This window comes from Neopsephotus bourkii, unplaced genomic scaffold, assembly GCF_033783945.1.
Source record: "Neopsephotus bourkii isolate Nb327-2 ecotype Australia unplaced genomic scaffold, CSIRO-AGI_Nbou_v1 NB_1678, whole genome shotgun sequence".
NCBI classification, from domain to species: Eukaryota; Metazoa; Chordata; class Aves; order Psittaciformes; family Psittacidae; genus Neopsephotus; species Neopsephotus bourkii.
The window spans coordinates 863944-878823 of NW_026902152.1; the positions used below are offsets into that span (position 1 = coordinate 863944).

The window sequence follows — 14880 nt, forward strand, 5'->3', positions numbered from 1 at the left end:
AATATAAAGAGGTTGTAAGTAAGTAAGAACAGACTCCCAAAACATACTGAATCAAAAACTCAGTTCCGCACTACTAAAGTAGCCAACCTGATTTTGTTACATTTAAAACTCTTTATGAGGATGGTATGTCCCTCTTCATTACGAGGGGCATTGCAGCCGGTAGACATATTGTGGCTGAAGCTCAGCAGAAACCTCCATGCTGTGGAGGAGCACGTGCCCTGTCATGGCCAGCCACAGAGGAGCACGAGAAAGGATGGTGAATTCACACAGGCTTAGCTATTGAGGTCTCAAATTAGGGCATGCAGATCCACACTGTGGTGCCCTGAAAGTGATTTGAAAATCTCACCATGACCTTTGGAGAGACTCAGAACCAGCCTGCAGCAGTTCCACATAAAATTCATGCAGATATGGTGTTATTTCATTGAGAGCCATCAAAATAACTTAACTCCACCACCTTTACTGTAAAGGCAGGAGCTGGATCACAGCAATGTCCACATTACCAAGGTGGTGAGGAAAAAGGCTGTAATGAGTAAGGAGCACTGTACTAGCAGTGAGGAATCATCACTACATCAGAGCGAGCTACCACCAGAAACCTAGCCATAAAACCTATCATTTGTTACCTTGGTTATTCTGCCTAACATCCACTTTGTGCACTCAGCCTTTACTATGCACTTTTGCTTAATGCTTTGAAATTGGAGCTACTAACACAAATCAGCTCAAACAGGGAGAGGATAAATCACCACATTCTGCTAGGAGGTAGTATACGTTTATTAGTTTATTATTTAAGTGATGCTTCTCCTCAATCTGTTCTTTTCTTGTCCTCTTCTGTAGCAATTTCCAGCTGATCCAGAAATGCTCCAAGTCTTGTAACAGACTATTGCAGTGTGCAGAAGTTGCTGTTGATGATGCTCTTGTAGATAAGAGAATTTAATGCAAGTCTGAAGTTGTTGGAGAGTTTCAAAGTATGTTGAGTCATTGCTCTGCCTTTCAGACTGTTTTAAGCACTGGGGGCTATGCTTCAGAGGAAGTATGTGCAGAGAGGTGAAACATCCGTTCCCAGCCCTCCTGCCAAGGTTGCTAACACTGGGGTGATTAATCCTCTGTGTAGGGTATTTCTGGAGTAGCAAGTTCTGGACCAGACAAAGACTGCTGAACCCCCCTCCACTCACTAAAGCAGCCCTAAGGCACCCCTCACGGCCTCCCGATGCAAAACATGTACCCCTGCCTTTCTACACAAAGTATTCTGACACATGACACAGAAAAGAAAATCCCTTTCCTTGTTATTAAATCCTGTATTTTCTACCAATGTTGGATCCTACCTCTGCCAAAACCTGTCCCCATTTTTTCCTGAACACCACAATCCTACACAGAGTCCACCAGCACCTTTAGGCTTTCTCAGCGAACAGAGCCTAGCACCTCAACGCACTTACTAGCATTGGCGTCTGACAGACTTTCCCCAAAAGCAACTCCTGCAACATTAGCCAGCAGAATTTCACAGGATGGCTTGAGTTGGAGGAAACTTTAAAGCTTATCTAGTTCCAACCCACTGCTAGGGGCAGGGACAGCTTCCACTAGACCAGGTTGCTCCAAGCCCTGTCTAACCTGGCCTTGAGCACTACCAGGTATGGGCCTGCCACAGCTTTTCTGAGCAACCTGTGCCAGCACCTCACCACCATGGCAGTAAAGAGTTTTTTCCCAATGTCTGATCTAGCCTCTGTCAGTTTAAACCCATTCCCCCTTGCTCTGTCCTAACATGCCCTTGTAAAAAGTCCCTCTCCAGATTTCTTCTAGGCCCTCTGTAGGTATTGGAAGACTGCTATAAAGTTTCTGTTGAAAGATTGCACAAGTTATCCTGTATCAAATAGAATACATGCTAAATTGCCTCTGGCTCCTGAGGACACAAAATCCCAAAGGATGGTTTGGTTGGGGAGAGGAAAGTTACTAATATCCAGAGCCCAAACTCATTAAGTTGTGGGGGGACCTCACATTACCCACACTTCTTTACTCTCCCTGAAGCTGCTGTAGGAGCTTCTAGTTTTATATTCAGATGAAAAGTCTTCTGATGAAATTATATAAATTTTGGTGACCAAACAGAGCAAGACTTGCCCAAGAATAAAAAACAAAAACAAAGCTATTTCAGCTCTGGCAAGCCTTCTCTTTCCATGTCAAAAATACTATTGATTAGCCATTTGCAAACAAGCGTGAGTCAGCTTACTACAGTTTCCTGGGCTCCCTTCTGAGAGAGCACTCCTCAGTTGTTTCTCAATTAACTTGAAAGCTGGGGGGGGTTAAGCATTTTTATTGGTAAGCTAAGAAATGCTTCCATCAAGAGTTTTATTCTATTATCGCAATAAGCACACAATGATGGCACTTTGGATTAAAGGACTTTTTTTTCCCTTTTGCTGAGCACTAGAAAACCATTAGCTCATTTGCTTTGTGTTATCCAGTAGCATTTTTCAGCCTTTTGCATTTTCTGATTTTAGGCAGAATCCTAACAGCATCTTATAATAAGGGCTGTAATCCTCCAACCACCCTGATTCTGCCATTTGCACAAATAGTCTTAAAAATAAAATGCGAATGATTCAATTAACAGTTTAGTGGGATTTTCACATTAGGCAGAGCATTTCTTCAGCATTAGGAAAATGGTGGCAAAAAAAAATAAATCATTAGTATTTCCCTCTAAGAAAGAAATAAAAGATTTTTTTTTTCCTTTACGGCAAGAAAAATGGCCTTAGGTTTGACATGGCAATGCTTTTTCAAATGGCATTTCCAGACCTTTCTGTTTCCTGGTTTTGTTTTTGTGAATGAAACTCATCCATTTCCAGGATTGCACCAAGTGCCACACAGACATTTGAAATTCATCAAATCTCATAAAAACTGTACACTGAAGAGACATCATCTTCAGTGTGGGAAGAACTTGGCCCAAAGTCTGATGAAGACAAAGAGAGGATCTGGGCTCAGTAGCACTGAAATTGATTTGAAACAAGTGAGGTTGCTGGTTTCAACATTGCTAATGAAAAAAATAACCAACCTTCAAAAATAAGCAAGCAGTTGAGATGTATTATGTTTCTCTGTCTTCATTTGGGCTGTTTTTTTTTTATTTTGCTCCCAATTCTTGAGTCCTCAGGCTAGAATGAGGACACTTATTTTTTCTCTGAAGTGAGGAGAGCTGGAAGCTTTCTTTCAAAAACAAAACCAAGAACTAAGCAAAGAAGCCCTGAGAACAGAGCTTGCCCAGTCATCACGTGAGTCCAGGCTCAACAGAAGCAATTTCAGGCTCTACAGGGAACCACAAATCTCAGGAGATTTGCAATTGCATCAGGAAGAGTGACAAGACTCCTAAATAGCCTGGCCACTTGAATTTGAGAAGGTTTTGCCAGTTCTGTTCTGCCAGAGCTTGTCTTCACACTCTCATAATGACTAAAGGACCAAATCCTGTCTTCTGCACTCAGGCTTTAACCACGGACTTCACAGTATAGGCCCTTCTGTGCACTGCAAACTGCTGCTGGCTCATATGAAAAGCTTTTTACCTTCCTCACAGCTTGAGCAGGAGGTGAATGAGCCCAGAATTGTGCAAAATCGAGCTCTAAGAGACCCTGCACTTGCATCAGGCTTTCTGGCTGCAAGTTCCCCAGCTTCAATGCTCATTTGTGGTTTTGTATCTTGCAAATCCAGGAGAAACCTGTGCAGCTTCACAGAGGGTACGCTGTAACTCTGCTAAGTAGCTGCAGAAAACTAACTCTACCACAGATAGCAAATTATGAGTCTGTAAGACATTATTATTAACTGCCTGGCTCTTATTCTCCAAGTGACCAGCAACCTGTTCCTGCCTTGGCCAGCAGTGAAGCATTTCTTCATTCCACCCATTTTCTTGACCAGACCAAGCAGAAGAGCCAACAGAGTGCCTCCACCTCCATTATTTGTCTCTTTTTCATTCCTCCCCCATTTTCATTATCTTCCACATATTCTCCAGGTAAGCATACTGGAGAACCCACATCTGATATGAAGTTGTATCCCAGATGGGAAAAGAAGAGGAAAACCACCACTTTTTATTATTTGTTATGTCTCAGTCTTATGCCTCTTCCAACTTCTGGGTAAGCCAAGCCATAAACCAAAACAGAGACCTGGCCACACTTGTGGAGCAGATTCATTTCTTTCTTCAGAGCTCATCTCTTTCATCTCATTAGGTTGTTAAAACATTTCCAACAGGACTAGATGTGTCATGTCAGAATATGACAGGCAAATTTCTTTTAAGGTTTTGAAACTAGGCTGAAAGAGAAGCTATGCAGTTCACTGTTGTCACTGAAAGATATTTTTACTTTTATGAGTCCCTAAAACAAGAGCAAATTAAGAACTGTCAAGGATAAAGAAAAAACCAAACCCAAAATGTATTCCATCTTTCCTGCTAATATTGCTACTGCTTTTCTCTGAAACCTCTCACAGTCTAATGATAAGAACCCTTAAGTATAAAAGAAAGAACTATGGTTGTTAATGTTTTGGCTTATAAGCACAATTAATAATCAAAAACGAAGGAAATAAGTGCTGAAAATATGACTTCCCTTTGCAACTATAAGCCAAAATGTACAGCCTCACTGTTCTCTCCTCACAGCTCGTATTCCGCCTGGTTCAGAGGCAACCACCCTGCACTGTTCCACTGCAGGGCATGGAACACAGCACCCACAGCATCCAGGGCTGCAGCTCCTTCCCCTGCTTATTGAAACCCACTTCAAACACATCCCAGGAGAGACTGTCATTGGGCCTTAAGACATAGGAATCCTGGAAAACAGAGCAGGAGACAAGTAAGGATGGGGATGGCTCTGCCTAACCTGATGCTCTAGTGAGGTTCGTGCCTCTGGGCTGTCAGTGACCAGACAGTTCCTGGAAAGGAGCAAGGGCTGAATGGCACCAAAAAACTGCTCTGAGAAGTAGGACAGGCCATGAAGACACACTTGGCATTTCTGTCCCCAGGGACTCACTGTGGAGGAGGCGAAGCAGTCCCATGCTGTAAGTCCCTGTGACGTGAGGTATTCCCAGGGGAAGGGGCTCAAAGTGTGAAATCACAGCTTTGAGACACAGACATGCATCAAAGAGCACTCAAGTGGGTGTGCACAACACATTGCTTGGTTTCAATGGCATTTGCCATCAAATTGCTGAGATGGGCTTTAAAACCAGTGGGCGGAGACTGCTTCTCACTCTGGAGAAGTTCATTAGATTATAAGTAATTCAGTTACACAGACAGCAAGTAGAGCCTGAGGCTGTTTTGAGGGGCTGTTTGAAAAAGGTCAGAACAATATATCAGATGGCTAATGGGACTGATGGCTGTTGGGAAGCAGATAGTAGATATTTAAAGATAAGCATTGTACACTGGTGTATTTTTTTCCTGACTGAATATTCTCATCCTTCTTATACATAACATAAAAACATTTTGCCAAAAAATGGCCCAGCAAAGAAGCTTATCAACTGAGGTACCACCTGCATTGTTGGTGAAGTGAGACATGGCTGTTTTGGAGGACATACAGGGCTGAAAGCTCCAGCATCTTGTGAAAGGAAGCCGGAAAAACTTCTCTGTTCCCAGCTAAGGAGGGGACAGAAGCTGCTGCTTCTGCAGAGGCAAAATCCCAAACCAAACCTCAAACCCTAAGATTTTTCCTGTGGGCAGCTGAAGGCATGTTTACCCCTGAATACCACCACCACCACCCCTTGCTTGGGAAGGTGAAGTACTGCCCCGACTCACCATTCAGAACTGCTGACGCTGAGTAGGTAGCTGGACCTTGTTTTTGAAGCCATGCCAGCTAATTCAGCCTGTGTTGGCCTGATTAAATGCTGAATTCCCTAGAAGCTTCATACTGATGGCAGTGGATGGTGCCCCTGCCTGAGGAGTCCATCCCTGCTCACCACTGGACCACTGGGTATATTTAAATATTCTGCTGAGCTGTAACAGATGGAGATATGCTTGGGCCATTTGATGAACAAACACATTCCTAGAATTTAAGCCCTCACAAAAATATCCTAGAAAAACAGCAGTCTTGACTCCATGCTACAAGCCAGGTATTCCAGAAAGGAAGGTCACATACTGCAAATTCTGCATGTCCTCAACATTTATTTACAGGTAAAAGATCTAAAAAATGTTGACATCTGTTACAGTCCTACATCAAAGTTAATTTGCTGAGATAGCGTGCTGGGAATGAAAGACTAACTTCTCTCACCTGGTATCTCTCACCCTCTGTCTTGGGTCTTCAACGGAAGCCCCATATTTCCATCATTAAAGCTGTTTTTAGTTTAAGCTGAGTGAAAACAGAATGTGGTCACAGCCTGACTGAACACTGCAGCACATCCTGAAGTTTCGTTAGCCTGCATGACACAACTGCATCATTTGGGGCTGTTCGCTTCACTAGGTTGGCCCCAACACTGCATTTTGAGGCGTAGGTGAAAGTATCTGGGCTGAAGGACTGGTTGTGAAAAAACAAGGCGCAACCCTCATCAGGCAAGGTGGGTGTAGTCAAGGGCTAAGGATGGCATTTTGGCTAGCACCAAGGTCGTTTTGATATCCTTAGCCCTTGACTACACCCACCTTGGCTAATTAGGTTTGCTTGTTTTTTTTCACAACCAGGCCTGCGCCGCAGATACTGTGTTGCCACTGTCTGGGATGTAGAGGTTAACCTCTAGTTCCACCTCGTTCCTATTCGCCAGTACCTCCTTCTTAGATGGTAACGCCTCACTCACCAGCTGAAAGCTATCCAAATCTTTCACTAAAACATCCTGAATTGATTTTACAAATCCTAATCCCCATCGTGGCTCAAATACGCTCTCAAGTTACTGTAATTTTTACCTGTCACTTGTCCCACTACCTAGTATTTCAAGGATTAACTGGACAGTGCATAACCTTTTTGTAGTCCTCTCTAAAAATGCCTGCTCTCTGTTTCTCTGTCTTAGCATTTTCTCATCTGTCTACAGATTCCAGTGCTTCTTTTCAAGGCAATAACCAAGTGTGAAGCTGCTTTAGCCATTCATGGGGATGAGATTCAGTATGTAGAAGCTCACCAATAACACAGTATTAAAAAAAATAAAATAGCAGTCTCTTTCATCAAAATCTAATGAACATGCAATTTAATCTTTATTAAGAATTCATTAGGTTCTCCACAAGCCTGTCTAATGAAGCCTGACCAGGTGAAATGCTAATGCCTACATTACATTTAAACTAATTTTCAGAAATGTTAATTTCCCTGAGTTGTTCCCTGCACAACCCTTTTCTTGGCACCCGCAGCTGCGCGGCTCTCTCCAGATGCCTGCTGCTGTGCTCACAGCAACACCACTGTCCCCACCCCAGCCTCCGCACACTTCACTGGAGTTTCCATACTGACGATGCCTCCCAGTTGCCAACACTACACCCCTTCACCATAGCAGCCTCCCCGGCATTTTCAAGCCAGGTACAAAGCTGCAAACCTAGCATGCGTTACCTCAAGACTGTCTCATGGAAAAAATGTTTATATATATATATAAAAATATAAAAATAATACATATATACTTTTATATATATATCAAGGCATAGTTCAGTCTTCAACATACCAGTCTAGTCCAGCAAACAGGTTATTATCTTCATGCAATTTGTATCAAGATTAAAAAGAAGAGCTCTGCTCTTTGGAAGACAAGACTCACTGCACACTAATTGTGTAAGCCAGTGTGTTCACCACCTGCCCTCCCACCTATGGGCTCCATGTGTCTGCACGGCTACTGCGGTACCTACAGCCTTTTTCTTTCACCACAATGCATCGCCCACCATTCCAACATGCTTCTGCATAAGCAGTTCATAGAGACTAAATAATTTATTGGTGTTCATCTGCAGTAACAGCTCCTCTGATCCACCCTTCCTCCACAAACAAGAGCAAACCAAACCCACCCTGCCCCAGCACCAAATCAAACTGTCAGGGTGGACAGCCCCCTTTCAAATTGTGAAAGAGAAAGCTCAGAGCCTTTACACAGGTAGGGTACACAGATGTGAGTGGGAAAAGCTGCACTGGAGATGAGACTCCTCACTGCCAGACCTCCCAGGCCAGCAGTGCCTTCGAAAAAGCACTGCCTCAGGCAGGGATGATGCTTAGCTCCCAGTCCCCTCCAGAGAGCTGGACACAGCAGCCGCAGAGTTGATACAGAAGTACCAGGGTCACCTGCTAAGCCACTCTGGCTAGAGACGAGCAGGGATGAAGGCCCGGATCCGGCGCGCGCGCACACACTCACACTCGTACTCTCACACACACGCACACGCAGGGTGGGTACGGGTGTGCAAGGCACCATATTGCCGAGCGGCGACGAGGCCCTTCGGCTATTTCCGAGCCACTTCGGCTTCTCCCCGACTGGTTCCGAATGCTCTCCGAAGGCAGCCGAGCTCGACGCTCGGCAGTCGCCGGGAGCCGAAGGGCGCCGAAGCGGCCGCGTCGCCGGCGACTCGAGCACTCCCTGGGCGCTGTCCACCACGCGAACCGCCTGAAAGCCGCAGCCGCGCCGGGACCAGCTCGGTCGCCTGCATAGGCTCCGGCTGCCGGAACTGCGGAGGGCCGCCTGCATACAGCTCCCTGCATCCCATCCACACCCAGCTCTTCTGCCAACCCCCGCCTCGCTCAGCAACCCCGTGGGGGCCCCTCCCAGCCTCCGGTCCCTCTGCAACCACCGGCATAGCAAAGCATCAGCCACTCCGCGCCTCTCCCGGGGGAAACCCAGACGCCGGACCAGCACCGGGGCTTGTCCTGTGATGGCGCCCACCTCCTACCAGCCCGTCATGTCTGTGTCGATGCGAGTCCGTGGTGTTTCGCTGTATTTTAATTAAAAAGAAGGGGGGGGAGGGGGCATAACGGTGCCACGGGAGCACCTCCACCCCTTCATCGTCAGCCTTCCCCTGCACTTGCCTTCCTAATGGATGCAGTGTTGAAAGAGATGGGGGGGGGGGGGGGAGGTTCACTGCTGTTTATTGCACTAATTAAACACAGGCAGAGCATGTGCAGGGGAGCTCTGGAAGCCACGCCGGGCACCAGGGCAGGGGTTGAGTGTGATAGGCGGCCACGCTCTAATTCAAAGGAGAGGCTGAAATCACAGGAAAAGTGATGGGGATGCCTTGCTTTGAATCCGCAGACAGGGCAGATAACACACCGACATTAAGCTGAACTGACAGCGCTCAGCTTCGCGGGGACATCTGCAGGGCCTCACCTCACGGCTCGGGGAGGGGAAGGTAGGCTGGAACCGCTTCAGCGGTTGAGGCGAGGCCGCCGAGGGGATACTTCAGCACCACATCGGCCCCGAACAGCAGCGTGAGCCGCTGTGGCGGAGCCTTCCCCCCGCCTTATGCCTTCCCGCCCTCGCAGTCCCCTCAGGTAAACATGGCGCCCGCGGCCCTCGCTCCCCTCAACGAAACCCCTCTCCCTTCTATTACGGCCGTTTAACTTCCCCCCCTTCTTGGCCCCTCTCCCCCCCCCCCGCTACGACCGGACTTACTTCATTTGCTTCACGATGGTGCTTTTCCCCGACTCTCCGGCTCCTGTTGAAAGAGAGATGAAGGGCTGAATAAGCGCCGGGGAGGAGGCGGGTGAGGGGACGCGGGTTAGGGGAAGGGGCGACCGGCCTCTCACCTAGCAGGAGGAGTTTCACATCTTTGGCGGCGCTGATCCCGTCCTCCTTCAGATTCTTCTCGATGGCCTTGCTCCGCTCCAGGGCGGCTCTCTCCTCGGCGCTCAAGGTACATCCCATGGCGGCGGAGAAAAAATTAAAAAATTAAATTAAAAATAAAAAAAAAAAGGCGGAAAAAGGGGGAAAGAGTGCAGCCCCCGCCGCCGCCTCGGCTGGCTCCCGCGGGCGGAGAGGAGGAGAAGGCAGGGGCGAAGCCAGCTACCGGCGGGCGGGGGGCGAAGAAAAGAATTCAAGCGGATGGCAGTGAGCCTCCGGCAGCGCAGCGCCTAAGCGGCGGGGCTCCCGGCTCCCTCTTCTGCCCCTTTCCCTGCGCCCGAGCGCTCAGTGCATCCACCGGGGCTGCTGCGGGCACGGCGAGTTCTTCCCGGCCGGCAGGCGGAGGCGGAGGAAGAGAAGGAGGAGGAGGAGGAGGAGGAGGAGAAGAAGAAGGAAGAGAGTTCGTGGCGAGGGGAGGGTCCTTCCCTCTGCTGTGCTCTCCCCTCCTTGACGAGCGGCGGGGCTCTAACGGGCGGCGGCGGCTGGGAGCGGGCAGCGCTCAGCAGAGCCGAATGGAGGCGCGGGCGCGACGGCGACAGGGAGGCAGAGAGAGAGGGGGCGCGCCGGGGCTCCGCGCTCCCGCCGGCCTCGCCCGCTCCCGTGACGCGCGCGACTCGCGCATGCTCCCGGCCCCGGTCCAGGCCGCTGCCCCGGCGCTGCTCGCGAGGGCCCGGTCTGAGCGTAGACCGTGTGATGGGTTCCGGTCCGGGCTGCGCAGCCGGCACGGAGAGGGCTCGCGGCCTCGGTTCCAGTTTCCTCACCCCGGGTGGGACGGAGGCCGTGACCCCAGCTCCTTCAGGTCCTCGGGCCTCTGCCGTCACCTGCACGGTAGAGGCCGTGACTCGAGCGGCTGCCTCCCGCTTCCCGGCCACTCGGGGCCGAGCCCCTCAGCGCCTGGGGATGGGGAGTCGGGAGAGTGCCGGGCTCCAGCGGCTGCTATGTGTGCGGGCCTTGGGCTCCCCAGAGGCCTGGGGCTGCCGCTCCATGCAGCTGAAATCAGTTCCATCAACAGTTGTGGTATGAATGAAGCACAAGTGATGTGCTTGATGCAGGGAACTGAGCTTCAGTAGCATCTTCGATTATATTTTCCATCAGTCTAATTAACACGGGGCTGATGCTTTCTTGCAGTGCAGTCACAGATCTTACCAGATGACCTTTCCTCTTCACAACCGTTCCATGACATCCAACAATTATTTAGGGATTCTAGCAAGTTAAAATCCTACAATTTCCCTGTCAGGTTGTCCCATTCCGTAAGCTTGGAAAGAGAAAAGAAAGCAAATGTCGACAGGGAAAATGAAATAAATAAGACTTCATTTAAAATGCTTTTCTACTGGCCCAGACAGGTCAAAATATATTCAACCTTAATCCGTAACATTGACTGATACATGACAGTCTGACTATAAAAAGATCTAGAGAGGGAAGAATGAAGCGTTGAGTGCAGCAAGGTAAAATGCATCAACATGAAATAGTCAAAATCAAGGACCCGCTGTCTGGTGTACAGAAAGGACACCCGCCACTTCAACAAACAAGAAGTCTGGAAAGGAAATTTCATTACTAGGAAGCAGCTGTGAGAGGTGAGACAGCTGATTTTGCTTCTAAAGCCCACTCCACCTCCCTACCAAAAAGCAAATGTCTACAGGAGGCTTTACAGGGCCATCCCTGTGTTGTGGAAAGGAAATGCTGGATTTAGGCTGTGCCGGGGCTGCGTCACAGTTGTTCGGGGAAGGCAGTGAGCTGCTGTTTGTGGTGTTGGGTGTGGGTGACTGTGTGTTCACACTGTGTTTTTCACTTAGGACCTCTCTTCATTGCCTCCTCGGGGATCTTCTGACCTGCTGTCCTGAGTCCTGCAGTTCTCACATCCAGGACTCTTCTTTTAGAGGTAGATACACAGTCTCTAATAGCACTTTGTAAGTGTTTTAAGCATGACTTCCCTGGCATTTTTCTTCCAGGCAAACATCATATCCTCCCAGCACTGTTTCCCATCTTGCCTTCCTCCCAGAATGTGTTTTTCCCATTTTCCCACTTTTGGAAACGAAGGCGAAAAACATGGCGTGCAGTTAATGAGGTAAAGAGGGTAAGCAGACAAAAGAAAGCAACAGGAACTCATAAATAATGTTACTGTATTCAGGGACCAGTAATATTTACCACATATTTGTGTGCTAATAGGTACCATATATTTGAATTTTGGGTAATTTATTTCTGGAAGCTCAGGGCACTGACATTTACTTGCAAGCCTACTGCATGTGTTCAGCAGAGAATGAACGGGGATGGGAGCAGTCAGCAGTTCCTGCTCTTTCCTGTTCACACAAATCTCTTGTGGAAAATCCATTGGATCAGAATTTCAATCAATAAGTTTCATTTCAATGGTTCTATCCAGAGGGCATTATGAAAAGTGCTGTATAGGAAAAGCACAGTCAAGAAATCCAAAGGCAGTGTACTCGTGAGATGGCTGCACTCATCTTCCCCAGCAGTTTGCCAGCCTCAGAGTCGTACTGCGATAGTCTCTGAAGGTTTTACTAAGAGAATTAGTCTTTTGTATCAGCCTCTGGCTACTCTTTTTCTGACAAATTTGTAGCCTTCACCTTCTGTCATGGAGAAAATCATTTCTTCTTGAACAGTGTGAAGTTCATATTTGGCCCTTTGTCCTGTGTACATCCCTGTCATTACATGAGTATCTCCTGATTTCTTCCTTAATGGAAAATCAGAAATGGAGAAGTGCTCTCCTTTCTTGCTCAGCTCTCAGGAAGATTCAGGGGAGCAGCTGTGAAGTTGAGCCATTTTTGAGCCATTTTTATGCTGCTGCTAGTTCAGCAGACCTGATGGAAATGTTTCTTTTGAAATTTTCTTAGAGGGAAATTTCAGTTTTTGAAAAATCTGCTTATTGATGGCAGACGAATTTCAAGGAGCTGAAAAGGAAAAAGCCTGCCTCCCGCCCCAAACAATCAAAATAACTACCAGCCTACTTGGCTTTTGAGATAAATATGTAGGGTTTTGTTGTTGAAAATGATGTTTCCATTTCCCAGGAGCTGACAGAAGTTCTTATTTAATAAAAAGTGGTTGCTGGCAGTACCAACTTCAGATGAAAATAGGCTTCTTCCTTCCCCTGTTCCCTAGATATTATAGAACCTCTCCATAAAAAGTAGGGAGGAGAACCTTTTTTCTGGCCATTCTTGCAGTTAAACCATTTCACTCAAGGTGCATAAAGAACGTGGTTGTTTCTGCTTGGACTGTTACCTTTACAGTCCTAAGATCCAGCAGTGTATTTTGAATGAAAGTCTTATTCTCCTTTTTCTGATGTGTGCCTTGACACAAACAGGTTTCTTTCTGCAGTCAGTTTTTAACTGTTCTGCTAGAATGTGATTTCTGTAAGAAGTGAAGGATGATGACAGAACTGACCAATGCCATTGAATCAAACTCCCAAAGTTATGTTGTGGGGTAGGTGATGGTTTTGTGATCTTAGATGTGTTGTCTTTCTGCAGGTGATGGGCATCTCTGGGGACTGGGAAGTGATGTGTCCTCTGGCATATACTCACTGTCTCAGGCTCTGACTACCTATGTCAGGGATTTGTAGAGTGCTCTGGCTTTCTTTGTATAATCATAGAATAGCTTTGGTTTTGGAAGGGGCCTTTGAAACTCCTCCAGTTCTAACCCCCCTGCCATGAGCTGAGACCCCTTCAACTAGTCCAGGATGCTCAGAACCCCCTCCCACCTGACCTAGAATGTTTCCAGGGGTGGGGCATTTACCACCTCTCTAGGCAGCCTGGTCCAGTGTTTCACCACACTCATTGTAAAGCATTTCTTCCTTACATCTAGTCTAAATCTACCTTCCTGTATTTTAAAGCCATTCCCCCTGTTTTGTCCCTGCAGTCCCTGTTAAAAGGCCTTCTCCAGATTTCTTTTTTTCTCTTTAGGTACTGGCAGTCTGCTGTAAGGTCTCCATGGGGGCTGCTGTTATTCAGGCTGAGATTACCATAGGAGGCAAGCTACAATGCTCTGCAGCTTGTCTTTTTTCCTCCTACTTCAGGGTTGTTCTGTCCAATCTATAATCTTACAGTCCTCTGGTGCAGTTTTAATGCACATGATAATGCAAGAACCACCAATCCCAGGTAGAGACAGCAGTGCATTCTACCAGATCTCACCATTAGGAAGTTTTCCCTGGATGTTCAGCGTGATTTTTCATTCTTTAAATTGATGTCAGTTACCCCCCCGCTACACCTAGTTATACAGTGGAAGACAGGTTTAAAATACCACATGATCTCACTAAAGTGGAGAAATGGACAGAAATCAATAGAATGAGAGGCAGTAAGAACACCTATAAAGGTTAAGTGAGTGATGGAAGGGGGATTAATGAAATGCACACATACTAGGTCAAATTGCAAATATCCTTACTTCATTCTTACTACAAATCCCATAAATACATTCTACTCCAGCAGATCAAGAAAGGAAGCACTTTAGAATTTGGCTATTCACTTGGAGAAGTAAAGGGCAGTATTAAGGAAGGAGAAGGTGTGGTGTGGGCTTATTGTATGGAAATCTGCATTAAAGTAAGAACGAGCAATCAATATTAAAAAAAAAAAAAAAAACAACAAAAGAACAAACCCCCAAACAAACAAAAAACAAAACAAAACAAAACCACAAAAAAAATGGATAAGAACATGACCTGCAATATACCTGGTGTCAAGAAGTTGGACAGCCTGACCAAGTTTAGGGAAATGCTGAAAATCCTACTTTTGCTGTTAGTTTTTCATGCCTGTCTGGGTCAACAATAGTAACTGCAGGATGTAGGAGTCACTGAGGGCTCCTGTTTTGGAACTGAGTGAAGATTTTGGGCTAGGGCATATGGGCCTAGAAATGTTGGCCATCTGGAGTGGCAGTGCATGACAGAGATAAAACAGCTTGTCTTCAGAGTGCTTAGAACTAACCTTAGGAAGTTACCTGCTCAAGTCTCTCCTGCCACAGAGAGGGGGACAGAGTGTAACTGGGATTTTTCAAGGGAATGTAACAAATGCCAGGTAGAAGATCTGCTGGGGAAGCTGGTCTGTATACCAGTCCCAGAAGATAGCCACTGAGAGCATTGCTCACTACTGTGGCTAACACCAATGATTTTACAAGGGTTCACATCATTTTCTCCACAATAAAGTTGTTGATTTGTTTTGTTTGTTTGTTTTT

At 46.9% G+C, this 14880-nt stretch overlaps 1 protein-coding gene across 2 annotated transcripts in view; it reads right to left on the bottom strand.

The window, feature by feature from the left end:
* GNAO1 (G protein subunit alpha o1) overlaps nucleotides 1-10287 on the bottom strand; it is a 146504-nt gene extending 136217 nt beyond the window's left edge. Inside the window, exons 1-2 of one of the 2 annotated variants that reach the window (XM_061375833.1) lie at nucleotides 9618-10273; nucleotides 9484-9526 (exon numbers count right to left, since the gene is read on the bottom strand). In XM_061375833.1, the coding sequence (XP_061231817.1) occupies nucleotides 9484-9526; nucleotides 9618-9735 (161 nt within the window). In that variant the 5' untranslated portion in view covers nucleotides 9736-10273. Of the gene's footprint in view, nucleotides 1-9483; nucleotides 9527-9617 lie in introns of both variants that reach the window. The other variant, XM_061375832.1, reaches the window with a different exon arrangement.
* Between the last annotated feature and the right edge of the window lie 4593 nt (nucleotides 10288-14880).